At 40.3% G+C, this 25,983-nt stretch overlaps 1 protein-coding gene across 2 annotated transcripts; it reads right to left on the bottom strand.

The window, feature by feature from the left end:
* Positions 1–25,983, bottom strand: utp15.S (UTP15, small subunit processome component S homeolog). 2 transcript variants are annotated; one of them, XM_018244418.2, is made up of 13 exons: positions 25,827–25,983; positions 15,078–15,240; positions 14,673–14,765; positions 13,621–13,805; positions 13,349–13,527; positions 11,704–11,829; positions 11,379–11,514; positions 9,482–9,566; positions 6,060–6,212; positions 4,426–4,527; positions 2,373–2,500; positions 1,698–1,756; positions 1–337 (listed from the first exon to the last, which is right to left on the bottom strand). In XM_018244418.2, exons 2-13 carry the CDS (start codon positions 15,165–15,167, stop codon positions 132–134), a joined length of 1,542 nt encoding a protein of 513 aa, XP_018099907.1. In that variant the 5' UTR covers positions 15,168–15,240; positions 25,827–25,983; the 3' UTR covers positions 1–131. The 2 variants fall into 2 exon arrangements, with proteins under 2 accessions (XP_018099907.1, XP_018099908.1); XM_018244419.2 differs by lacking the exon at positions 1,698–1,756 and having other exon boundaries at positions 25,827–25,982.

Raw genomic sequence — 25,983 nt, 5'->3', positions numbered from 1 at the left:
TATACATTTTGTATAAGTAGATGCAGTTTCTGGTGATGCTTGTATTAAAATATAGTACAAAAGGTAAGCCAAAGTTGATTGGCTAGCCACCAGATAATCCACTGGATAAAAATGTCCAATCTTTCATTCCATTACTGGGAATTGAGAGAGAGAATTGGTTTGGGTTCCTCCCACGGGCTCTCTTTTTTCGTTGTCATTGTGGCAAACAGTGTGTCCATCATGCCCAATATTTTTAAGAGTTCCTCCCCGTAGTTAATTTCTTTTTCTACCACTTCTTGAAGCCTTATGAATTGTTTATGGATTACAGAAGACTGGCCTACAACAGGAGAGTAGATATCTACAAAGAAAAACATAAGAAATTAATGCAAAGTTTTACAGTAAAGCATGGGTGGCTTTTATACAACATCAAGAATATACTTTTATATAGAGGTAAGACAATAAAGCAGTTGGATTTACTAAGGCTAAAACATGGGGCCAAAATAAGACTGCAGAAACCCACAGGCTGTTTCAGCCCCGCACAGTGAGTAGCAGCCTCCTTCATCTTTCGCTTCCAGAACCCTTGTGTTGGCTCAGGCACAAACACACTAAGCAGATTTTGTTGGAACACAAGACTATGCATTTTGTGCCGAAATCCGCCAAGTGTGTTCTCACCGGAGCCAGCAAAAGGGTTCCAGACATGAATGAAGAAGGATCCTGCTCGTGATAGGGGCTAAACTTATCATGCGGATTTCAGCAAACCGATTCCAATCTTAAAGGAATTGTTTAATATAAAAATAAAAACTGGGTAAATAGATAGGCTGTGCAAAATAAAAAAATGTTTCTAATATAGTTAGTTAGCCAAAAATGTAATGTATAAAGGCTGGAGTGACTGGATGTCTAACATAACAGAACACTACTTCCTGTTTTTCAGCTCTCTTGGTTTACACTGTCTGGTTACCAGGCAGTAACCAATCAAGAGACTTGAGGGGGGCCACATGGGTCATATCTGTTACTTTTTAATCGGAGCTGAATGTGAAGTATCAATTGCAAACTCACTGAACAGAAATGTACCATGTGGCCCCCCCTTCAAGTCGCGGACTAGCTCAGAGTTTAAGAGCAGAAAAGCAGGAAGTCGAGTTCTGAAGAGCCCCTTTAAAATTTCTAAATACCAGCCACCTAATAGTAAGGTTGCAGCATCCCCTTAATCACTTAGGATTCCTTCTCCTCTAACCCACTCAGCATGCTCAGTTCTTCTCAACTCAGATTAATAAACACACCCACCAGTCTAACAGCCAATGAAGAGTTGGCATTTCTGGTTCCCATAGAAACTCTGCTCCTGTTTTTAACTCCTAACCCACTCTACTGAGCTCAGCGTAACCATTACAGTGCTCAATCGAAGCAGGACTTTTCATCATAGAAAATTCTGCCTGTGTAACCTACATTCTTCAATTACATGAACTTTACATCACATATGTGTGGCTTACAGATATAAATACATTGCATATGAGTCAGTCTCTTAACACTCAGCACTTAATCTTAAATACAATTGTATTTCTATATTTTACTTTATTGATCCATCTATTCCATAACGGTATTGTTTTAAATGTACAGTGTTATATACAAAAGTATAACCCATCTACATGCATTGTATATGAAAATAGCACTTTTCACTTGTGTGTGGGGGTTTTTTTTCCTTGTTTTTGTAAGAGTTGGCTTACCTATAATGTGTTCTGCCACATTTAATAAAATCGGCAGAAACTGGGGATTTATCAGATGTCTGGAAAGACAAAGTATACCGTTACTAAAAAATACAAATATGCAGTCAAAGTAAACCTAACATATTATATACGCACGTGTACACACACACACACACACACACACACACACACACACACACACACACACAAAAATCATAAATAGCATAATAGTGACGGTATTTTTTTAATGGTGACAAGGTATTACAACTAAACACTCTATGGACATATATAAGAAAAAGTCTAATGTTTACTAATAAATCTAGTGCAGGCATTTAATGCACGGCATCAAAAAAATTTCCCACATTGCATAAGTGCAGCAGAAATTTGCAAGCAATGCTGGCTTTAATCAGTTTTTCCTTTCTGCTAAAACAATCAATTTTTTGTTTTCTTATGTATGCAGAATAGAAATATAGACAGCAATAAATGCAAAGAAATGGCTCATGTTGAGTTCATCAACATCCCCTTTAAAAGTCACGTCATTTTAAGGATTGGGTTTAGCCATGTACTTGAATTTCAGCTGAAACCTGCTGAAAAAAGGCAGAATCCCTCAACGGAATCTTGGATTCAGTGTGTTCCTACCATAAATACCTGCAGTAATAAAAAAACAGTACAATCAAAACAAATAGCGGTACTTACTTGAGAAGGAAAATGAGCAGGTCACTCAACTCCTTCTCATCTCTTCCAGCAAGAGCATTCTTAAGAGTTCCCCTTCTTTTAAGTTCATTCATGACTGCAACGGTAACTTCAGGTCTTTTCATTCGAACCTGAGCCACAAAAATAATGCAGACAAAAATGTAAAAATTGCTCAGGATGCTAAATTATTTGTTTTACATTTCAGAGCTATTTAAAGAACTGGTAAAACCGATAAAAATAAAGTGTTTTAAAGTAATTAAAATATCTTGAACTGTTGCTCTGCATTGGTAAAACGTACGAGCTTTCTTTAAAAGACTATTGTAGTGTATATAACTAATCTGCAGTAAGGGTTGCCACCTTTACTGGAAAAAAATACCGGCCTTACTATATTTTTGTGGTTTTCCCTATAAATAACACTGGCATCATTTTTACTGGCCAGGTGGCAACCCTATCTGCTGTGTAGTCATGGGTGTAGCCATTCATGATGAAAAGGGACAGTTTACTTTGCAGATAACAGATAAGCTCTGTAATAGAATACAATGGGATTCTACAAAATGCATCTGCTATGTAACCTGTGCCTCGAATGGCTGCCCCCACGGCTACACTACTCTGCCGGAAGTTTAGCAGTTATACTGCTGGTGGTCCCATGGCCAGTCGCTCTCTTAAAAGCCACACGCAGGGGAGGCAGCTACACGGCACCTTGTTTATATAAACTATAGTCTTTCTGAAGCAAACACACCAGTTGTACCAGTGCTGGTAAACAGTACATTATATTTAAATTATTTTAAAACACTAATTGTTTGATGTTACTGTTCCTTTAACTTTCAATTAAATGCCAAAATAATGAATGTTCTAATAGCACCACCGGCTGGTGAGTTGTTGTAACTGTACGGCTGGATAAATACACATTTAGAAGGAAAACAGAGAACATTTCCCTTCCGAGGAGAGTCAACATCAGAACAGAATGTAAGAAAGAGTTAATAAGCTTTTACATGTTTATGCCTATCAATAAGTGCAGGACACAAAATGCGCCACTCATTTATATTATTAAACGTTCTGATAAAGATTTTTATTTTTAACATTTAATCTGGGTCAGTGGTCTGGTAGAGCGCAAACTACAACGTTTAGTGTAAACGTATGCACACGTCTTGTTCATGCTCATGTAAGTCATTCAGAGTAGTGCGCTGCCAGTTATATTCGATCGGTTATTTACTATGAACTGCATTATTCAATAATGTAAGGATTCTTTAAGCTGTGCCTTAACCATAAGGTTACATCAAGTTTAGTAGAGTACAGGTATGGGATCAGTTACCCAGAAAGCTTTGAATAAAGGAAAGGCCGTCTCCCATAGACTCCATTTTATCCAAGTAATCACAATTATAAATAATTATTTCCTTTTTCTCTTTAATAATAAACAATACCTTGTACTTAATCCAAACTAAGATATAATGAATCCTTATTGGAGGCAAAACCAGCCTATTGGGTTTATTTAATGTTTACATGATTTTCTAGTAGACTTAAGGTATGAAGATCCAAATTACGGAAAGATCTGTTATCTGTAAAACCCCAGGTCCCGAGCATTCTGTATAACAGGTCCCATACCTGTATATTTAATTTTAACACACTGTGCACACTACACAGGGAAGGGACATCAAGAGATGCTTCCTGGTTCAGCAAAGTTAGCTTTTTGCCATTCCGCCCAGCCCTTATCGTGGCTAAAGAGCAAGGGGCACTAATTTACACATTCATGATATTAGCAGTGTAAAATTTGTTCTGTTTGTCTAGTCTTAGTCTAGCCCAGCAGGTTAGCAAGCACGGCTAGTATTAACAACGGGCTTTCAAGTGGCAGTTTTATGGTAGTTCTCAGCCAGCAGTCAAAATAATTTGGAGCAATATGAAGACCGTTTGCTATTAAATATGGAATACTTGCCATAGCAGCATTCAGCTGTTTAAGGGGTACAATGCAGTGTTGTTGTTCATAGAAGCATGTATTGTAGCATTAAAGATATACAGAAGTTACAGTCGCAGTGCTTGCCCTCCCCATGCCCAAAATTACCTGTAACGCAGCATCAAGTGCTTTCGACATGTGAAAACCTTTTAGCAACGCGTCGTACTTTGTCAAGTGCGCTTTTACGGGTTTACTGACAAAGATGTCGTCCTGCATTTGTAAAAAGGCTTATTATAAAAACAAATAAAATATTTTAAAAAAAATGTATAAAATACATTTATATCTTTTCAATTTTGGCAGGCATTCACATCATGTTTAATAAAAAGATTATATACCGTCATATAGCCAGTTCATAGAAATTGGTACAATTTGAACTCTGCTAACCTCTAAAGGCCTGAAGTACTTAAAAGGACAACTAAAGCCTAAATAAATAAGTAGGCTAGAAATGTTGTACATTATGTTTTGTGCTTCTGTACCAGCCCAAGGCAACCACAGCTCTTTAGTAGCTCCCCATCTTCTTTTCTGCTGATTCACTGCACATGCTCTGTGCTGCTGTTACTTACTGAGCTTAGGGACCCACTCACAATATACAGTACACATAGAATAGAAATGTCACAATATAAGGCTGATTAGTAATTAATACAGATAATTACTACATGGCAGCACATAAACCAGTGCAATTAGCATCAGAATTTAATAATCAGCCCTGTAGCATCAGCTTATATTACAGGCCAACCTCATTTTCTGCTTGATAATTAGTGACGACCCCTAAGTTTAGCTTCTCAACAGCTGCTCAGAGCCCACTGAGCATGTGAGTGTCACAGACACTTTCCAAGATGGTGACCCTCTGTGACAAGTCTGAAGAAGCTGAAACGTTAGGCTGGTACAATAAATTCAGTATATAAAATATGGCATTTTAGCCACATTCATATTTAGGGTTTAGTTCTCCTTTAATATAACATATAAACACGATTTCCCAGAAGATATTTGATAGCATCACCATTTTAAAGCCTCCATTTCTCCCTGGCAGATCAGTACTTGTCCCACAGCTAAAAGCATTGGTTACCAAACTATGGGGCCCAAAGTACTGGAATTGAGGTCTTGCCCAAAGGTCAATTTAGGATGAATTCTCAAGGTAAATGTCCATTTACTGCCTTGAATATCCCTGGAATTATAGGAGCATGACCCTTAATTACAATTTGATATATAGTTGTCACTTTTTATGAGTTAAGGAAGAATCAAACATACAGTATGTTGTACAGGAGGGTAACTGTGTAGAACAGTCATGTACACAGCTTTCCCTTTAAGGTGTTCTTTCCTACACATGAAGGTGGAAAACGCGACAAAAAAAAAAAAAGCAGCTTTTTAGGCAGATATGGGAAAAGAATACAGGGACGTTCAATATGTACTTGAGCAGTAGAATTAAGTGAGCAGACTACTTTCAGTAAACCTAATAAGGCCAGAGTGTGACTGTATGTAGTTACAATGTCAATGCTGGTACCTGCATCAGACGAAGTACAATCGATTGTGAGTCTAGGAGTGGTTTATTGATGGTGTGCAGCCAGTATTGGGGGCCTACCAGGCTGGCCCTCCACCCTAGTCAGGAATTTTTTACCAATGTGCTGCCGGCCCAGTCTGACCATGTGTGCAGCTTTAAGGAAATGAGCCGCACATTTTCATAATATAAAAAGTGAACCCGCTTCATACTAAAGGCCTTTTGTTCAAACAAAACATTTGTGTACCTGCTTGGGCATGTAGTCTTTGCCTCTCACAAACACTCTGTATCGTGGGTGCCTCTTTGCTGTGGATTGCAATGTTTTTTTCTCTTCAGGTTTCCGATGTTTAATGTTCAACACACCATTGGTCATTCCTACCGCAATTATTTGGTCATCTGGCTGCAAAGGGGAAGGTTAGATATATGTAATACTGTTGCAGTTATATTACATAATTTTACAGTCATTCATGATTGGAAAAAAGTATATGGGTGTTCAAAAACGGTGTTTATTATCAACCAGGCCCGGACTGGTAATCTGTCCGTTTGGGCAAATGCCCGAGGGGCCGCTCTATCCTGTGTTGAAGTGGGCCGCATGCTGCCTTATTAGATGCGGCGCAGCACTTTTCTGCTATTGCTCCTAATTACCTTATCTTAGAAAGAATGGCTGCCATCTGCTTCAGGTATACAGCAAGCATTTTAGGAAAGGGGGAGGGCTGAGCCACGAGGGCGGAGACTGGAAGAAGATCTGTGGGTAGCCTCTTCTGATATGTATCATATGCTGAGAGTCTGCATACATACTACTTTGCTATGAGTGCATTCTCCTCATGCCTGTACTCACAATTGGCCCAGCCCACCCCTACCAGATCGATGGCCTGCTTGTGTTTGAGCGAGCAGCATTTTTCAAAGGAACGCATATTAATGCAGGAGCATCACAGCAGCACTGACCTAAACTTGAATCTTTTAATCAGCAATAAATTATAATCCATCTTGTAGCCTTGAACCACTGTACCAATTAACTTGAAACAGCACCAGTCAGGTAAGAGTGCGCACTTCTCTCAATAAAAGCACGTGGGAGGATTGGACTGCACTGAGCGCCTGTTGTCTGCTGCTTTGGAGAAGTGCACACTTATTGGAAGGCTGCTGTTTAAAGTTACCGTGGGTCACAAGACTGATTGTAAATTCTCTATGCTGGCTGCTGGAAAGAGGGGCTTTAAGGACGCAGGGCAGATGGTATTGTTGGCTATACTTGCTTGCTGCTGTATAGAATTAACTGTTTCAGGGGAATAGAGAGACAGAAGACAACAGTATTGTTCCCTTTTCTGCTGTTTAAAATGAACTGTTACATTACAGGGTATTGAGGCAGGAAACTATCCTATTGTTGCTTGCTGTATATGTGAGTGTATATGGGAGGTATATATCGGGGGATGGGGGGGATAGTGTAGGTAAGTGCAGCACAGAGTGTATATGGGGGATGGGCGGTATATATAAGGGTGTTAGAAGTCACTGAGGGGTTGTTCTGTGACCATATAAAGGCACAAGGCTGCAGGTCGAGTTATACAGGGAACTCCGAGTATCACTCGTGTAAGATGCTTAGATTTTTTTTTTGGTAGGGCTGCTTTTTACTCCCAGTCTGGCCCGGTTATCATCATTCCATAGGCTTGCCTGCTGGCCTGTCCCAAAACTACCCAAACAGGGAGACATTAACCTTAAAGCTCAAGGTATTTTCAGAGCATTGGCAGTACAATACCAAGTAATCCCTAACACAAGCAAGTTGCATCCAGTTTTTTCACTGTGATCTGAACATATCGGAGTCATGTTGGAATAATGGTTAAGCGTACATATATCAAATACAGTTTATAGTGAACGTTTGTGGTTTATGTACAACTGCCAGTTTAAGGGACAGGGCAAATAACGTGGTATTGTTATGGGTATGACACTGTACTGCTTCAGCGCCATTAGACTTTGTTCTGTGGTTGGAAAAAAAAATATATAAAACATTCACTGTCAAGGCATAGGGTTTGCATTTTAAAAAATTCTGCACCACTTTAATAAAGGTGTGAGCAACATGGAGAAACGGGAGTGACAAAAGTGCGCAGTCTTTTTTTTTGTAAAAACGACGCAGAAGTATATTGGGAACAAAGTCTTATTTTAAAATAGGGGGAAACTGCATTCCAGTTGAATTTTGATTACTATGTCTCAATGATTCCGATAAATCTCTTGTGAACAAAAAATACATTTTGATATCTAAAACTATCTGTTAAAAGTCACTATTGTAAACCATTTGTTAAATTCTTATCAATTGTAAATAGTATTTAAAAAGTGTTTAAACAAGACCGATTCAGATGTAAGAATAAGCAAGTGATATTCTGCAAAATATATAAGGTAAAATAAGTATTGAACGCAGAAATGTTTTTCTCAGTAAATATATTTCTAACAGGGCTATTGACATGACATTTACACCAGATGTGGGTAACAACCCAAGTAATCCACAAGTACAAAGAACACAAAACAAATTAGACCATAAATTAAGTTATGTGTAGTAAAGTGGAATGTCACAAGGAATAAGTATTGAACACTCTTACTGAAATGTATTTAATATTTAGTAGAAAAGCCTGCTGCCATCTTCAGCATCCTGGTAGATGGCATCATATTCTTATCAAGAATGTTCCGGTACATTTCTCCATTTATCCTTCCTTTAATTATCTGCCAGTACCATATGCTGAAAAACAGCCCCCACAACATGATGTTCCCATCCTCCAAACTTCACTGTTGGTGTTTTTGGGGTGATGTGCAGTGCCATTTTTCCTCCAAACATGGTGTGTGCGATGACATCCTAAGAGTTCATTTGTGGTCTCATCTGACCAGACTATATACTCTCCCAGAATTTCATTGGCAAATATTGCGCAGTGGAGTCTTGCATGATGAGCATACATAGAGGCCATGTCGATTGAATGCATTACTAATTGTTTTCCTTGAAACAACTGTACGTGCTAATTCAACGTCTTTCTGAAGCTCTCTGCGAATGATCTTAGACCACTCTTCCGATTATTCTTTTGACTCCCGTCAGAAATCTTGCGAGGAGCACCTGGTCGTGCCGGTTTAGGGTGAAATGAAGTTCTTTCCACTTTCAAATTATAGTCCCAACGGTGCTCACTGGAACATTCAGAAGCTTACAAATACATCTGTAACCAATGTCATGAGTATGTTTTGCAACAATAAGGTTGCGTAGGTCTTAGAGAGCTCTTTGCTATTACCTATCATGAGATCCCTCTTGTGGGATAACTTGGTAACGAGAAACCTTTTTATAGGCCATCAATTAGGATTAAACCATCTGATATTAATTTGCAGGGGGCAGGATTGCTTTCTAAATACAGACAGATTTCAGCAGGTTTCCATTGCCTTTTTGCACCACCTTACTTCATGTGTTCAATACTTATTCCCTGTGTTATTCCATTTTACTGCAAATAACTTAATATTTATGGACTTATTTGTTTTGAATTATTTGTGCGTGTGGATTACTTGGGTTACCGACATCTGGTGTAAATTTCATGTCAATGGCCCCATTAGAAATATATTTACAGAGAAAAACATTGACATGTTCAATACTTATTTTCACTGCTGTATGTACATTCTCCAATGAAACTCACATTACATATAATTTCTACTTACTGCCAAAGCCAGGCTCAGTATTGAAGCTGCATAATCAAAGCTGTGAACTACTTTGTAGTTCATTGTGCTGTAGACCTTTACATGCCTGTTAAAAAAAGAAGCCATTTTAGTAACATATATGGAAGCTGGTTTAGATGTACACTAACATCAGTCAGAGCCAAAAAAAAAAAAAATTATACATAAATCAATATATAATGAAGAAATGCTAAATGTGGGACATTCACTAAGATTCGTAGTTGCGCCAGGAGTAACTTTGCAGCAATTTACCAGGTGTAGTTTCGCCAGCGCTTCGCAAATTCACTAAAATCCAAAGTTGCACTCAGGGGTAGCGTGAGGTTGTGAAGTTGCGCTAGCGTTGATTCGCTAAGTTAAGTGAAGTTACGCTAATTAATTTGCATACGGCGCCAAATTCAAATTTCAATGGAGGAATACGTAGAATCACTACAAATGCCTGGGAAACCTTCAAAACATCAAAATAAAAATTTTATTTGCCCTACACATGTGCCCACTGTATAGTTAAGTTGCCATGAGTTAGGAAATGTAGGGGGGAAGGAGGGGAGCCCCAAAAATGTTTTCGATCTTTTTCAGCCTATCACCCATAATATAGAGAACACACCAGCGTTTTTTGGGACTTAGAAAATGTTAACTTTTTTTGAAGAAATCCCTATCTACTCTATTGCGCTTCGCCTGGTCTGAGGTGGCGAAGGAAGTCTAGCGTAAAAGGTAGCGTTCAGAACAATGCGCGCGTTAGTGACTTTGCGTAGTTACGTCCGTTGCGCAAATTCACCAGGCGTAAGGGTGCGAAGTTACGCCAGCGCGGTTAGTGAATTTGCGAAGTAACGAAAATGGCCAACGCTAGCGAATGGACACTAGCGTTAGGCGCATAGTGAATTTGCCCCAATATGTTCTTCTAAAATAATGATTTTTACCATACGGCTCTAAAGCTGTGGCTTTTTGCCCTGTGTATTTTCTGGCAGTACAGAATGCCTAGCAATCGCCCTCCATGACAACTGCCTGAATCCTCAATTCTAATAGGAAAACACAGTGAGCATTTTTGAGGAGAGCTAAAGTCATTCTAAATGGAACAGCACATATTCCAGGAAGAAAACACAACAATTACAAGGGATAACCATCTTAAAATTCAAACTAGTGCAAATCCCACCAGAAATCACAATAAGTGATTGTATCCATATACTGTAATACAGGGGTGCCCAGGACTTCAATGGCGGTCTACCAGTAGATCGTGGGATTGTTTCTGGTAGACTGCGACCTGCCAGGAGTTTAAATGACGCTTCCTGGCTGTGACATCAAATGTGTTGCGAGATGGAAAATGAATATTAGTATAAATAAACTATTTTTATCAAGGTCAATCTATTTTATTGTAGATAGTATTATAACCATTTTATGGGCTTGGGATACTTGTTCTTGTGTCGTACGGTAGATGGGCCACTATTTTTATCAAGGTAGATCTTCTGATGGGGGCCAGGTGTCGAGAGTTGATCCCAGGGTAACAGTCTGGGCCCTGCTGTAATACATTCCAGTCACAGCAGGTGATAAATAAAAAGTCATAAGCAGTTGGCTATACTTACGCAAAGTAAGTGGCCTAGGGCCACAAGGAAAAAAGTACTGGATGTGGAACTCAGAGTAACAATCCTGCTATGAGGACAGAGGAATAGCTCCATTTACAAACTGGCCTCCCAATCTATAAGAGACTTGTGCTGTCTGCACATGCTTGCCATGATTGATTCAAAGATACACCCCCACCAATCAGAGCCTACAGTTCAATGTATATATCCCTATCTTAAGCCAGCAATTGGCCATCACTTCCAACTTTCCCATTGGAATGAAGCCTGTGTAGATGACCTACCTTGTGAATCCTATAGATAAGTGCACTCACCTGTCCAATGAGCCAGACAACAGCCTTTGGCCAGAGCTGCTAAGACTGAGACATGTTACGGTTTTGTGATGATTTCTTAATGACACCAGCAACTGCCCTCCCTTAAGTATGTCCCACACCTTAACATATCGGCCACCTAGAACAGAAGGAAGAAGAGTCAGAGAATGGAATATTTTCCGTCTGTAAAGTTACATGTTATAATTTGTAACAAGACTCAAATCAGCATGCAGCACATAGGTCAGGTTTTCCAGCAAACACGTCGGTATACATTCAAAAAATCTTCTTTAACAAATCTTTAGAAGGCAAGAGAATGACTCAGCCATACCTGCAGAAACAAGGAGTCCCCCAGAAGGGAAGAGAAGCACACTCTCCACAGGCTGCCCATGATCCATACTCATTACACTCTGGTCTGTTCGCCCATCAAATACCTTAATGGTATGATCATACGAACCTGCAATACGACAACACAGAACAACAGCTGTTAGAATCAAATATGAGAAGTCAAAAATGCAAATGTAAGATTATTATAGCAGATCACCCTCATACCAATAAACATAAATGTAGTACAGAGTTAATTTTAACTCTTATTATGCAGGAGGGAAACTTTTCACAATACAAATTCTAAGTATGAAATGAGAACATAAGGCACAGATAGGGTCCATGAGTAAGAATTAAGGATGCTGGGTGGCCAAGATGACAGCTGCAAGACAACCTATCATTTCATATACATGCAGCCCCCTGTAAGATTAGGAATTTACATTAATTTAATGGCCACACTACATCAATCAATTCGTTCTTCAAATAAGTTTTATGTTGCTGTGTTAGCTGTCCACTTATGCTACTGCTATGTTACCAATGGAAAACATATTAAAAGTGGTTCTCGTTTCCTAATTTACCCATGTTTCGGTACCTTCAGCTACGGCACATATTTTCGGCACAATTTGGCTCAGGAGATCTAGAAATGGTGGTACCAAAAGTCCTAGCACAATTAGGTAAGGAAGAAACGGCTAAAATGGTCTCGAGTTTATATTCACTCCTCCTGACATCCACTGCCTCGCCCTTTCAGTCAGCCTATAAGCAATGGCAGGTAGACATGCCCGGTCTGAGTGACGACCAGTGGGAAGAGACAATGGGCAGACTCTACCAATTCTTGATTAGCTCAAGAGACAGGTTAATACAATACAAATTTCTGATGCGGATATATCTCACCCCTAACAGGCTCCACAAAATGGGAAGACTACCCATTCCCACGTGTAAAAGATGTGGGGTGGCAGATGGAACCTTTTGGCACATGGTATGGTCGTGCCCGGTTATTTCCAGATATTGGTCCGATATCACACTGTATATTGTTGAGGTCCTGTCCCTGCCCCCTCTACAAACCCCCGAAATATGCCTACTGGGTGTAGTTGACGATATGGTACCTCTCAGTAGTACCAGGATATTACTCAGATCCCTACTTTTTTATGCCAAGAAACTAATGATCATTCACTGGATGGCCCCCAACCCTCCCCAGAGATCGGGCTGGATTGGGTATGTGAACAAGATGCTCCCGTTAATTAAGTTGACATATGAAGCTAGGGGTCACCCTAACAAATTTGAGAGAATATGGGGTGTCTGGTTGGAAGCACATTTATTGAGATTACCATGATGATATTGGATGTTTTGAGAAATGCAATGCCGTATGTTTTGCTCATACATATGTTGTTTTCACTGCTGATGTACTTTTCTCCCCCCCCCTTCCCTTCCCTCTTTCTTTCTGTACCCTATCCCAGTTACACTTTAAAACAATAAAAAGAACACCTTTTAAAAAAAAAAGTGGTTCTCGTTCCTCATAATATTGCTAACAGTAGGACAATAAATTCTAACCACGTTTGAAGGAAAAATTAAATCAGAATAAAAAAAGACATTACATGTCTGGCCCTAGCTTCTTGCCAGCTCTTCTTTCTACATAGCGAACCCATGACACTTACCTGTAGCAAACAAATCATTATTCAGTGGGCTAGTGCAGCCACATCGAATATAGTCTGTGTGCTCCTTGTAGCTAGTGATTTCTATGCCATTCGGAATATCCCAGAGTTTGGATGTGTAGTCATCTGAACCAGACACAATATGATACTTATCCGAGGTAAAGTCTACAAAGTGTACAGCTCTGTAATCAGATCAGACAAAAGTATTATTACATTTTGAAAAAGGCTGAAATAACTCCACATATTTATGTCACAGGGCTTTGTTACAATCGTACTTGCTATGGCCAGAAAACTGTCTAAGTGCAGCTTTCCCACTGATATCAAAGAGCTGGACAACACTATCTTCACAGCCAGCACCAAGAAGCTTCCCATCTCCCCGATATGTCCCACAATAGGCAGTGTCTTTGAAGCGAGAGAAGGTTTTCATTGGTTCCTGAGAGTACTGTCCATACAGGTGAATCTGGAAAAAAAAATAATAATACTTAACATCTCTGACGACTGCAAAAAATTATCGAAGACAACTGTTTTTAAAACTTTCTGTCCCTTTTCTGGTGATTCTGCGATGGGGCAATTGTCACTTACAGTCTATGGTGATGTCACTTCCAGTTTTATGGGGTTACCAGGTCAGAAGGTAGGTTACTTCTATAGGGTCTGGGTCAGGTAGCGGTTCTGGTAGGGAGATGTGTTGGGTACCAGGTGCGGGTCGGATTAGGAGTCATCGGCTGCAGGTCGGGCATGGGTCCTTCCAATTGAACTCAGGACTCAGCTCTTTAATGTGCTTGCACAACAGGGCCACAATGTAACTGCTGGAGCAGTTTTTAGCAAACAGGAGCACTGGCCCAGGATATTAGGTGAAAGATGATAATCACTTTACTAACATTTCAGCACCTCCCAGTCCAAGAAAGACCCCAATGGTAGTTACCTGAGCAGCCTATTAATGACACTGATATCAAAAAGGAGGGCTGCTAGCTAGAACACAGAGGACTGGCTTGCCAAGAGTAAAAAACATTCATGCCTACACGTTGCTTTTCCTCTGTGCTCAGACAGTCCTATGTTATTACGTTACTGGGGGACAGAAAAAACACTGATCATATCTACATTTCTAGTTCTAAAGCAAACAAGAACTAGTGTTTTATAGGAAAGAAGCAGCAGCTAAAATAGTATTTTTTTTTTACAAAAAATACCCTTTTTTCCCTGCAGCACAAGTCAATACTACAAAGTGGTTTCAAGCATATTCAAGCAGCAAATTATTTAGGTGTTTCTGTACTAAAATTTTGAGTTGTAAGCAAGATATGATGTTTACCGTATTCTATTACACTCTACTTACCCGTGTGGATGAAGTTACAGCATAGCTGCAGGGCTGAATAGGTGAAAAGTGGATTTTTGTTACTGCTCCAAACTCTTTAATCTGAACTGGTGTCTAAGAACAAGAAAATGCAATTAGGTCTGAACAATATGAGAAAATATGGAATTTATGTGAAATAAAATGGTGGCAATAAATATATATTTGTTGTACATTCACAAATAGAGAGAGAGAAGCTCTCATCCAATTCCCCTGCAATTTGAGAAGTTGCCTTATATTGTTAGAGCAATGCATAATAAAAAATGGTTCATATAGCAACAAACATTTAAGTTCTATAATATATAGTTGCAGAATGTACTTAAAGGGATATTGCCATGGGGACACGTATCTCTTATAAAAGATTTGCCCATCAATTAAAATGAGTATTACCTTGTAACGCTTCCAGTACAAAGTATCCTGTGTTATCTTCTCGCCAAGCTTGGGGTAAGTGGGGATGGCTACAGGCTTGTAACTTGACATTTTTCCCACTTACAAATGATGTATCCCAAACCAAATAAAATAAAATGCACCTCTTAAAGACACCAGAGCACAGCTGAAATACAAACATAAAAGAAAAACTTAAAGAAGTGTCTGTATGTAAGTATAACTGTGTTTATAAAGCACTACTAGGGTGCACAGAGCTGTACAGTTTATACTCACGAGTCACGAGGATCCCCCAAATTGACATCAATCTGGAAATGCCTACAAGTTCCCTGCCAAAAATGGGGTAAGCTCCCCAGCCAAAAACCTACATGTGTTTGTTCTCCATTTCTACTTAATGCCTACAAATTGGTGCATGAATACATCAGCCTTGACAGATGTAACAAAACTATACATAGAGCATTACATATGTTTTCTAACATGTGTGGGATTGTTTTTGTTTTCTGGATGGGTAAATATAGAGAGCCACACTAGCAGCTGTTTCTAACAAGTTGTTAAAGGGGTTGTTCACCTTCCAACACTTTTTTAAGTTCAGTTGAAATAAAGACTTTTTTCAATTACTTTCTGTTTTCTATGGGTGACTGTTTTTCTAATATGGAAGTGTAAAGTGTAATTTTTCACCATCTCAAGCAGCTCTGGGAGGGTGGGAGGGGTCGCCGACCCTGTAAACTGTTCTAAATTAATACATTTAGATGATACATTTGTTATGTTTGTCCCTGCTGAGCAGAATCTCGGGGTTTCATTACAGGCAGCTGTTAGAATTGATACAATAGTTGCTAATACTCCAGAGATGCTGCTGAGAAATGTATCAACTAAATGTTGCAAAATCGTAACAGTTCAGAATCTGCTGCTGAATTACTGAGCTGCCAGACTCAAACACCAGAGACTAGTGATGGGAGAATTTCTCCCGTATCACTTCACCACGAAATTAGAAAATTTCCTGTGAAATTTGCAAAATGAAAATCAATGGGCGTCTGTTAATCGTCGCCGGCAAAACGCGGAAATTCACGCCTGGAGAATAAATTTGCCCATCACTACCAGAGACAGGAACCTTAAACTTGGATTTTAGAAAAATGGTAAAAAATAAATGGGAAGCAACTGAAAAAAGTCTTTATTTCTGGTGAACAATCTGAAAACAACTGAACTGAAAAAGTCTTTGGAAGGTGAACAAACCCTTTAAGACTGCCTGTAAAGTTCCAAACATACATTTACTATACCATAAAAGCCTGTTAAATAAATGGAAAGCATTGACAATGTAATTCTTGCCTGCGTGCCCTACAAACACCACCCCCCCCTCTATAATTCAAAATGTTACATTGATTCGGGTAGAAATAAATGTATCATAAGATAAACATTCAAAATATCTATATGTTTAGCTATTGCTGTATGTTTGATTATTGATATTTCTTACTAATTGCTCTTAAGGGTGTGGGAGTTAAATATTTAAAGGGGGTGTGTAAGGAAATTCTTGAGTTAATACTTGAAACGCATGATATGTGAAATGTAGCTTCTTTTACCAATAACATGTCCTTGTGATAATTGTAGCTTCTTTAACAATAACAAGTCTTTGTGATAATTTGAAACAGTGCATTTGTACACAGCTAACTGTCCCCTGAATAAATGACGTGAACGTGGGGCCAGATCAGCTGCAGAAAGATTGTAACATTTTACAGTATCTATAAAAAGCCAGCTACTTTCTGTATTAGCTGGTCAACCTGCAGCTTACTTCTGTATTGCTTGTCCCCTCGCAGCGAGTATAAAACTTATCACATTCCTCTGAACCCTGAATGGTCATTGGCAGATTTTTCTAACAACTTGGTCCTTCGAGCCGGAAACCAACATCTGTCTTCTCAAACGGGAAACGTGACTGTGGTCACTGCAGAGGGTTAATCATATTCTCTCTGTGGACTGAACCGAAAGACCTCCGACAGCTGTCGTAAAGAGAGGCCAGTTGCACTCGTTTGGGGGAACAGTGACGGTTTCCAAAGAACACAGCGACCAGGGTCACTGGAATCTGGTAACGTATATGTTTTCTTTTTGTTGTTGTTGTTACTAGTTGTCTACGTAGAGGTCCCATCACTAGACTGTTGATATTAAGGTGTTAAGTGGCGTAATCGCCCGCCTTTGATAAAGAGACAGGGAGTGATAGTGGGTCCAGTCACCTAGACTGTTGCTACGTAAAGGTCCCGTCACTAGACTGTTGATATTAAGGTGTTAAGTGGCATAATCGCCCGCCTTTGATAAAGAGACAGGGAGTGATAGTGGGTCCGGTCACCTAGACTGTTGATATTAAGGTGTTAAGTGGCAGAATCGCCCGCCTTTGATAAAGAAACAGAGTGACAAGCGGACGAGTCCATAGTCTGTGTGAGAAGACTACAGGAATAACTAACTCCGTGTGCACGTTAAAGATAAAGAGTACTCCGGGGACCGCGGAATTTGTGTTTGAAAGTGTGTGAAAGAGAGTGTTTGGGAGTCAAAGAGGGAATGGTCAACCCCTCAGACAGGCCGTAAAGGGCGATACACTGACCGGTGAACGTTTTCGGCAAACGGACTACCTTGCTCCTCAGGTTTTACTTGGCCGAGCTCCAAGCTGTGAGGCCATATCCGTGAGTACTGCTTCACCAGGCGTTTGACTCCACAAAATTGTTTGTCAATTGTTTGTCATCTATACCTACTAACCATGGGAAATAAATGCTGTAAAAGTATCAATGATCTAACTGAGGACGCTCAGTTCATGCGTGATCAGAATCCAAATAATATCAGGTTCTTAAAAGGTAGAAAGAGTATTCTAATTTTAACCCTATATTAGACAAGGAACAGTATAGATTGCTTGTTGGAGAGGTACTGACGATAAAAAATGTACATCAAAAGTTACCTATAGGTCACGTTAATTGTTTTTTTGTTTTTTTCTTTCCTGGGAGGTTTGTTTTTGTAAGTAATTATTAGATGAAGTTTCTAAACCTGACTGTTTTGTCAGCCTGTCAGTTAGAGATTCTAATGCTAACGGCCTCCTGCTGCACAAATATGGCAGCCTCCTCATACAGGAGCATTGGGCATCAGACAGGTAATGTAAAAGCATTGTGCAAATACGTTATTGTGAAGTTATAAGTTTCTTTCCAATGCAATATTATGAGGAATGTAATAGGAGGGAAAATAAAGAAAGGAATGCCAAGAAAGGCAAGGTACAAGATCAACTATATGTCAGGTAATAAGATAATTAAGGGATTGTGGATTGATATTATTGTAAACTGAAGGAAGTCTTTGACACATATAGTGGTGTGCCTATACCAGATCAGGGCATGGTAAATGATAGTCCTTATGAGCTACAACTAAAAAATGCATTCCTATGAGGATGTCTTTGCAGTTTTGTGAGTCAACATATGGTAGACCACTGGGTAGCCAGTTTGCAAGCAGTCCATGAATATGCCAGACATGCTGAAAGACATCTCCAAAAAACAAAAAAAAAACGAGGGTTAAACTATGTGTTTTAGTAGAGGAAGATGTGTATGTGGTAAAGCAGGATAGAGTACGAGATAGGCAGAGAGAAGACCCCATTGAGATGACAAGCGAGAAAGGGAAATACTGTAAGTAAAAGACGTAGGAGAAATTAGGTTTTTTCATTGTGAGAAACCGGGGCATTTTCCTAGAGAATGCCGAGCAGAATTGAGCAATGGGGATGACAGGAGCCCCCTTGGGGAGGCATGACTATCTGAGAGTATACATTCCCCTATAAATAACTGAGGATAATTCTTAATATAGAAGACATAGAATGTAGTCTCTTATGTAAGTCGAAACCCCAACTCACACTTGAAGTTGGGGGAAAATCCATTACCTTCCTATGTGACACTGGGGCATGTAGATTCCTTATACACCCCCCTGATGTGCCAACTATCCAAAGAACTGAGGAATTTACTTTTCTAAGAATAGCAGGGGGACAATTAGATAAAGTATACTTGTCCCCACTATTAGCCGTAACTGACCCTGACATTCAACAGACTATTCTTAATCAGTTCATTCTCTCTTCCCATTGTCCATTCAACTTACTGGGAAGGGACATGTTGGTGAGATCAGGAAAGTGCCTTATAACCACCCGGATGGTTAATTGCCTTTGGCGACCATCCGCTTAATAGAATAGCAGCCAAGCCGAATCAAATACCAATCAAACCTCTTACACAATCACAAAAGATGAGGAAGCTAGAAAGCTAGAGGGAGAGATAAAGCTGCTAGCAAAGGAGTTAAGTCAGAAAATAGTGAACAGTGAGAAACAACACCAAAAGGAAAAACACCTTAGAGACAATTTATCTTTCAGTGCTGAAAATAGCAGCTCTGATACTGAGGAACAAGCAGTTCCCAGCCCCCCAGCCAAGTTCTACCCCGTCTGTAAATACAAACTAGAGAAGAGGGGTAGAAGCGGTGGCTGCTGCTTCAACACGTCACATTACACACACAGAGTACATTCCATGGGCAGCATCATATCTTAGAAGGATTTTTCAAGACGTTCCACATCCCCGCACCAATCCACACAAATTTGTACAGGAACTCATGTTTGTCCAACCCTAATTGAACTGATGTTAGTTGTACTCAAACATGTGTGTGGTCCAGGGGCTTACCAACATTTGTTGGTCAAATTGAATTGGGACACTAATCCTGCTGACCCAGCCCAAGAAGGGGTCCGCTGACATGCTCTGGAAAGTACCAAAGGCACCATTTTTCCAGAAGTTTATTTGGAAACAGTTTTCAAATTTAACCAAGATGCTCAAGAGTCTGTTGTCCAGTATGCAACCAGATTTAAAGAGAGGGTCATTGCATGTGGTGGACCTGCTGCCCTAACAGATGAGGAAAACCTGATGGGAGTTGTTGCATGGTTTAGGACCTACAGGCAGTAAATCAGGCCGTTTTCCAAGACTGACCCAGTCTCATTAGGAAATGCCAAAGCTGATGCGGCTGCTAAAGCACATTCACATTCAAGCTTTAACTGCATCACCAGACACAAACTTTTTAGATCAAGGGTTACTCAAAGACATGCAAAATAATGTCAGTGAAGCAGAACACCACAAATAGGTTTCTAAAGGGGCCCAACTTAAACAGGGCAAATATTATTGCCCCAAAAGGAAAACCAATCCTTCCTACTACACTATTTCACTATGTTGCAATTTTGAGTCATGGGCAAAGCCATGTCTCAACAGGAGGGATGGTAAATAACATACTCATTTTAGATTTTAGATCTGCATGGATTTTATCAAACTCAATAGATGGGAGAACAAGAAATGTTGCCTTGTAATTATAGATGCCTTTTTCAGATCATCGAGGAAGAGGCAGACCAAAGTTTGACGGAACACGTGCAGAATATTAAATAAACAAGAGCTTACTCCAAATTCTCTTCCAGATACCGGAGAGCCCATCCCAATAGAACTTGTGAAGCCTGGAGGCTACATGTGGGTAAAGGTAATAAAAATGAAGAATTAGGCGACTCCATTGTGGGAAGGGCCTTATCAGGTAAAATCGCAGAAAGAGTGTCCTGGGTACACTCCAGTCATTGTAAACTAGTAAAAGAACTAGGGCAAGTAGCTAGGGAACCCAAATAGTCCTTTGGATACAGTCTGACTACAAAGGGGGTTCTCTCCACTAGGGAGGGGGTCGTCTCAACGTCAGTGAAGAACCATGGGACTATTTGGGAGCAGCAGCAGAAGTAGGGAAAGAGTAGAACAATATGATACCTGGACACCATTCTCAAGGTGGGGTTGTGCAGGCATGTTAGAACTAATAATGTTTTTCATCTTATTCCCTTGGCTTTTCTTCCCCTTATAACATAATGCCACCAACCACAATAATACACCCAAGAAATAGGACTCCCCAGAGTGTAGGTACAACAGGCAGACAGGATTGGGGACTACCTCCCAAGGATTATTCATATCCACCGTGGAGCAAACCTCTAGACATTACCATTATCGAAAGAACCACTACCACAGTTGAATTTGATGCCAGTGAATTCAGAGTGATTCCTTAGAGACTGCTAGGTCCTTTGCCTGGGAAAATAAGTATATGTGCATCATTGTACCCCCCAACCCCCGGACTAAAGCCCTGCCCAGATTGGTCCACAGTCTGGTGGAGTAGAGATCCACAAGGGTGGGAGATAGCACCATGGGTAGGAGACTTAAAGAAATTCATGCAGCAGCAGATTTCCATAATAAAGAAAGCCCCATCTGCTTACTGCACGATCAAGTCATGTAACCCACTGCTCCAAACCATTAAACATCCCAGAGACCAAAAACTTTTTGGTCTCGGGATTACCATCACAGGAACAGACCCCATGGGATTAATTAATGTAACCATAGATAGGGCAAAGGCCATAAAGAGAGATTCCACAACCCCATTCCTCAAAGAAAAGATCTCTATCTCTGGTTTTCTGAGACCAGGCTCCGAAGGTAGGGTGACTTACTTACTTACCCAATCTCACCCTTGAAAAGCTTTTGGAATAGAGACAGGTGTCCCCGAGGGGAACAAATGGTTAAAATATGTCCCAAACATGTCCCCCCGCTCAGGGAAAGATAACTGATTCGCTTGCGCAAAAGCACGGCCAGCCATTGGTACGGTGCCATTCCCGCTAAACCCTGATAATGACTTAGAAGGGTTGTAGTGTGTGCTTAAGTTATATACTCAAAAGCAACCCGCAAACGGTACCACCCTGTCCTTTCTCTGCCCTGCTAGATTTGCCACCTTCCATTACAGTATATGCAGGTAACCATACCTGTTTCCATAGTCAAGGGCGTGGTCAGAAATTACTGGCACTGCCAGCCTCCTTTTGTGCCCGAAATAAAGTTCTGACACAGAATGACACCACATTTAAAAACAATGGTTCCAGGACCACCGTAGTGTGTGGGCAGATATATGGTGGTTATGTGGAGACACAAAATTGCGCCCCTTACTTCCAAGTCTCTGGAGTGGGAGCTGCTGTTTAGTACAACTGATATTGCCTTTCTATGCTTTTCCCATAACCTCTATTCCGCAGGTACCAAGATTGGAAATGATTCACCGCTCCAAATGAGAAGTCCGACTTAAAGGGTCTTTCAACAATCATGTATACATTGATGATATAGGAGTACCCTGAGGAGTCCCAGATGAATATAAGGCCAGAAATCAAATCACCGCTGGTTTTGAATCCCTCCTCGCCTGGTGGGCAACTATAAACAAGAACGTCGATTGGATCAACTACATCTACTACAACCAACACAGATTTGTCAACTTTACCCATGATGGATTCAAAGGTTTAGCAAGTCAACTGGAAGCCACCTCGGTTGCCTGGCAAGATCGTTTAGCCTTGGACATGCTTCTTGCCGAGAGAGGTGGCATGTGCAAAATCTTCGGTGATATGTGTTGCACCTTCATCCCAAATAACACGGCTCCTGATGGGAGTATCACTAAGGTCTTGGAAGGACTGGCTATGTTATCTAATGAACTGGCGGAAAACTCTGGGATATCCAACAATTTCACCGACTTTCTTAAGACTTGGTTCAGGAAATGGAGCGGACTTGAATCCAGCGTGATAATTTCAACTGCTATACTTGCAGCTATTTTGGTAACCTGTGGGTGCTGTTGCATCCCTTGTATTCGTGGCTTATTGCAACATCTTATCGATACTACTTTTACTAAAACCATGTATACTGCAGCTTCACTCTGCTCTTATGACTATGTGGATAATTATAACACAGATATATGACACGAAGGATGAAAAGCTATGCTAGTCCTGATCACTGATGTTTTTCTGTCACACATAATGCATTTACAAGTATAAAAAGGGTGGAAATGTAAGGAAATTCTTGAGTTAATACTTGAAACGCATGATATGTGAAATGTAGCTTCTTTTACCAATAACATGTCCTTGTGATAATTGTAGCTTCTTTAACAATAACAAGTCTTTGTGATAATTTGAAACAGTGCATTTGTACACAGCTAACTGTCCCCTGAATAAATGACATGAACGTGGGGCCAGATCAGCTGCAGAAAGATTGTAACATTTTACAGTATCTATAAAAGCCAGCTACTTTCTGTATTAGCTGGTCAACCTGCAGCTTACTTCTGTATTGCTTGTCCCCTCGCAGCGAGTATAAAACTTATCACATTCCTCTGAACCCTGAATGGTCATTGGCAGATTTTTCTAACAGGTGTCGATCTGACAGTATAATGTGATACGTTGATTTGATTTAAATACACATAGCACTTTAAACTATAGGGGGGTGTTTTACCAGTTATTTTGCAAACTCTAGTATAAAATAGACAAATCTTATTCTAAACCAGAGTTACCAAGGTGAAGGGTTGACCCAATGGGGAGGTGCAATGACATGGGGGTTCAGAAAGTTATGATAATAATCAGGGTGATTATTATTAACCTGTATTTATATAGCGCCAACATATTTTGCACTAAATGTGTTTATACAACTACATCACATGAATTATATACATACAACTTATTACCAATATTAGTACAAAAGGTGAGAAAGGCCCTGTGCAAAAGAGCTTTCAATCTAAGGGGAAGGGAATAAGACAAAAGGTATGGGAGTGGGCGAGATCAGAATTAAGTGGGTGAGAAATGTGGTATTGTATGTGGTGTTGCGTTTGGTAGTTAAGCAGAGTGAGGGTAGGCTTCTCTACTTAAAGTAGAAGGAAAGGTTAAAACTAAGTAAGCCTTATCAGAAAGGTCCATCTAAATATACCATTAAACCCCCAAAGTAGTGCTGCTCTGAGTCCCCTGTCAAAAGAAAGACAGCATTTCTTTCCTTCTATTGTGTACTCATGGGCTTCTGTATCAGACTTCCTGCCTTCAGCTTAAACCTCATTGCCCTGGGCAAGAGCATGCTCAGTTTGCTCTTCTTCCCCACCCCCTCCTCCCTTCTCTACTGTAATCTGAGCCCAGAGCAGGGAGAGACTCAGGCAGGAAGTGATGTCACGCCATGTTAATACTGCAGCTGCTATCCTAAACAAACAGAGTTTCTAGAGCTTTTTACTCAGGTATGGTAAAACATTCTACAGAATAAATATAGCATTCTAGCTTGCACTATTGCAGCTAATCTATTGGCAATAAAATGCCTCCGTAGCTTTCCTTCTCCTATAAGTGTGTTTTAAGAGATTTATTGAAAGCAGAAAAGTTGGGAGAAAGTCGGACAGACCGTGGGAGAGAGTTCCAGAGGAGGGGTGCAGCCCTTGCAAAGTCTTGAATGCGAGCATGTGAGGAGGTAATGAGAGAAGAGTTGAGTAGCAGGTCAGTAGAGGAGCGTAGTAAGCGATTGGGTGAGTATATAGAGATGAGTTCAGAGATGTAGGGTGGGGCATGAAGTGCTTTGAATGTCAAGGTCATTAATTTGAATTTCATTCTGAAAGGTAACGGAAGCCAGTGCAGGGATTGACAGAATGGCGAGGCAGAGGAGGAGCGGTTGCTGAGGTGTATGAGCCTCGCAGCAGTGTTCATTATGGACTGGAGAGGTGACAGTCTCTGGAGGGGAAGAGAGTTACAGTAGTCTAGACATGATATGATAAAGAGAGTGAATAAGAATTTTGCCGGCATCTTGGGTGATAATTGATCGTATTTTGGATATGTTCCTTAGGTGGAAGTGACATGATTTAATAAGTGACTGGATATGAGGAGTGAATGACAGGGCAGAATCTAGGATAACCCCAAGGCACCGGGCCTGGGGAGAGGGGGTGATAGTGGAATTGTTAACTATGATGGATACTTCGGGGATGTTACTGATGTCAGTTGGAGGAAAGAGAACCATTGATCATTGGGGACAACAGCCATTTGCTCTCCAAGATACCTGGAAGCCCAGATTTAAAGTGAGTTAGGGAGAAATTAGGGATGATTACATATTTGTGCTCCTAGATATTCTTGGAACTATGGCTGAATGGCAGATACACTGATCGTTTCCTCAAAAGGGGTTGTTCACCTTTATATTAATGATGTAGAGTGATATTCTGAGCCAACATGCAATTGGTTTTCATGTTTTATTATTTGTGAATTTTTGAGTTATTTAGCTTTTTATTTGGCAGGTTTTCAATTTCAGGGATTGTGCTGCTGGGGTCCAACAAACCTAGCAACCATGCATTGATTTGAATATACGAAATATGAAAAGGTGAGGCCTGATTAGAAAGATAGGTAATAAAAAGTAGCAATAACAATAATGTAACCTTTTAGATGGGCCCATTTAAGAACTAGAAAGTGTCAGAAGAAGGCAGCAAATCATTTGAAAACTATTTTAAAAAATAGAAGCCAATTGAAAAGCTGCTTAGAATTAGCCAATATATAAGATACTGATAGTTAGTATATAGGGGAAGCATCCCTTTAACTGTAACCATTTCATGAATCAAGAGAAGGATCAGACTAAATGTTGCCTTGAATTGAAAACCTTTAACAACCACTACTGTAAATACTTGTTTGTGGGAGCCCTGTAGGTCATGGTTTTAAAATCCCATAATTACTGGGGCTTTGCAGTCACCATGACATTTCATAATACAGAAGGACCATGCTAACATCTTACACCCCCAGTAATAGGACAGTCCCACTGTATTCAGCGTGCAGATCAGTCTACTGACTACGCCTCGTGGGGGGGGTAAGGAAATACGTGGAATCAGCAAAACACAAAATCGCACTACAGATCCGTTTTAAGAGAAGGAGCTCCATACACGAAATATTGCTTCATAACTTACCGCCCGGCTCTGACGCTTGATCTTGGTTTCACACACGGGGAGTCACGTTGCAGGAATGATAGCTGCAAGCCGCCATCTTAGTTGGTGACGCACTTCCGGTGCAGGCGCAGTGGTAATACGTCAGAAGCCGGTGCCCAACCAGCGCGTGGATCTTTCA

This window comes from Xenopus laevis, chromosome 1S (assembly GCF_017654675.1).
Source record: "Xenopus laevis strain J_2021 chromosome 1S, Xenopus_laevis_v10.1, whole genome shotgun sequence".
NCBI classification, from domain to species: domain Eukaryota; kingdom Metazoa; phylum Chordata; class Amphibia; order Anura; family Pipidae; genus Xenopus; species Xenopus laevis.
Note: the sequence above shows the minus strand (reverse complement) of the source record. Positions and strands in the feature narration are given on the sequence as shown.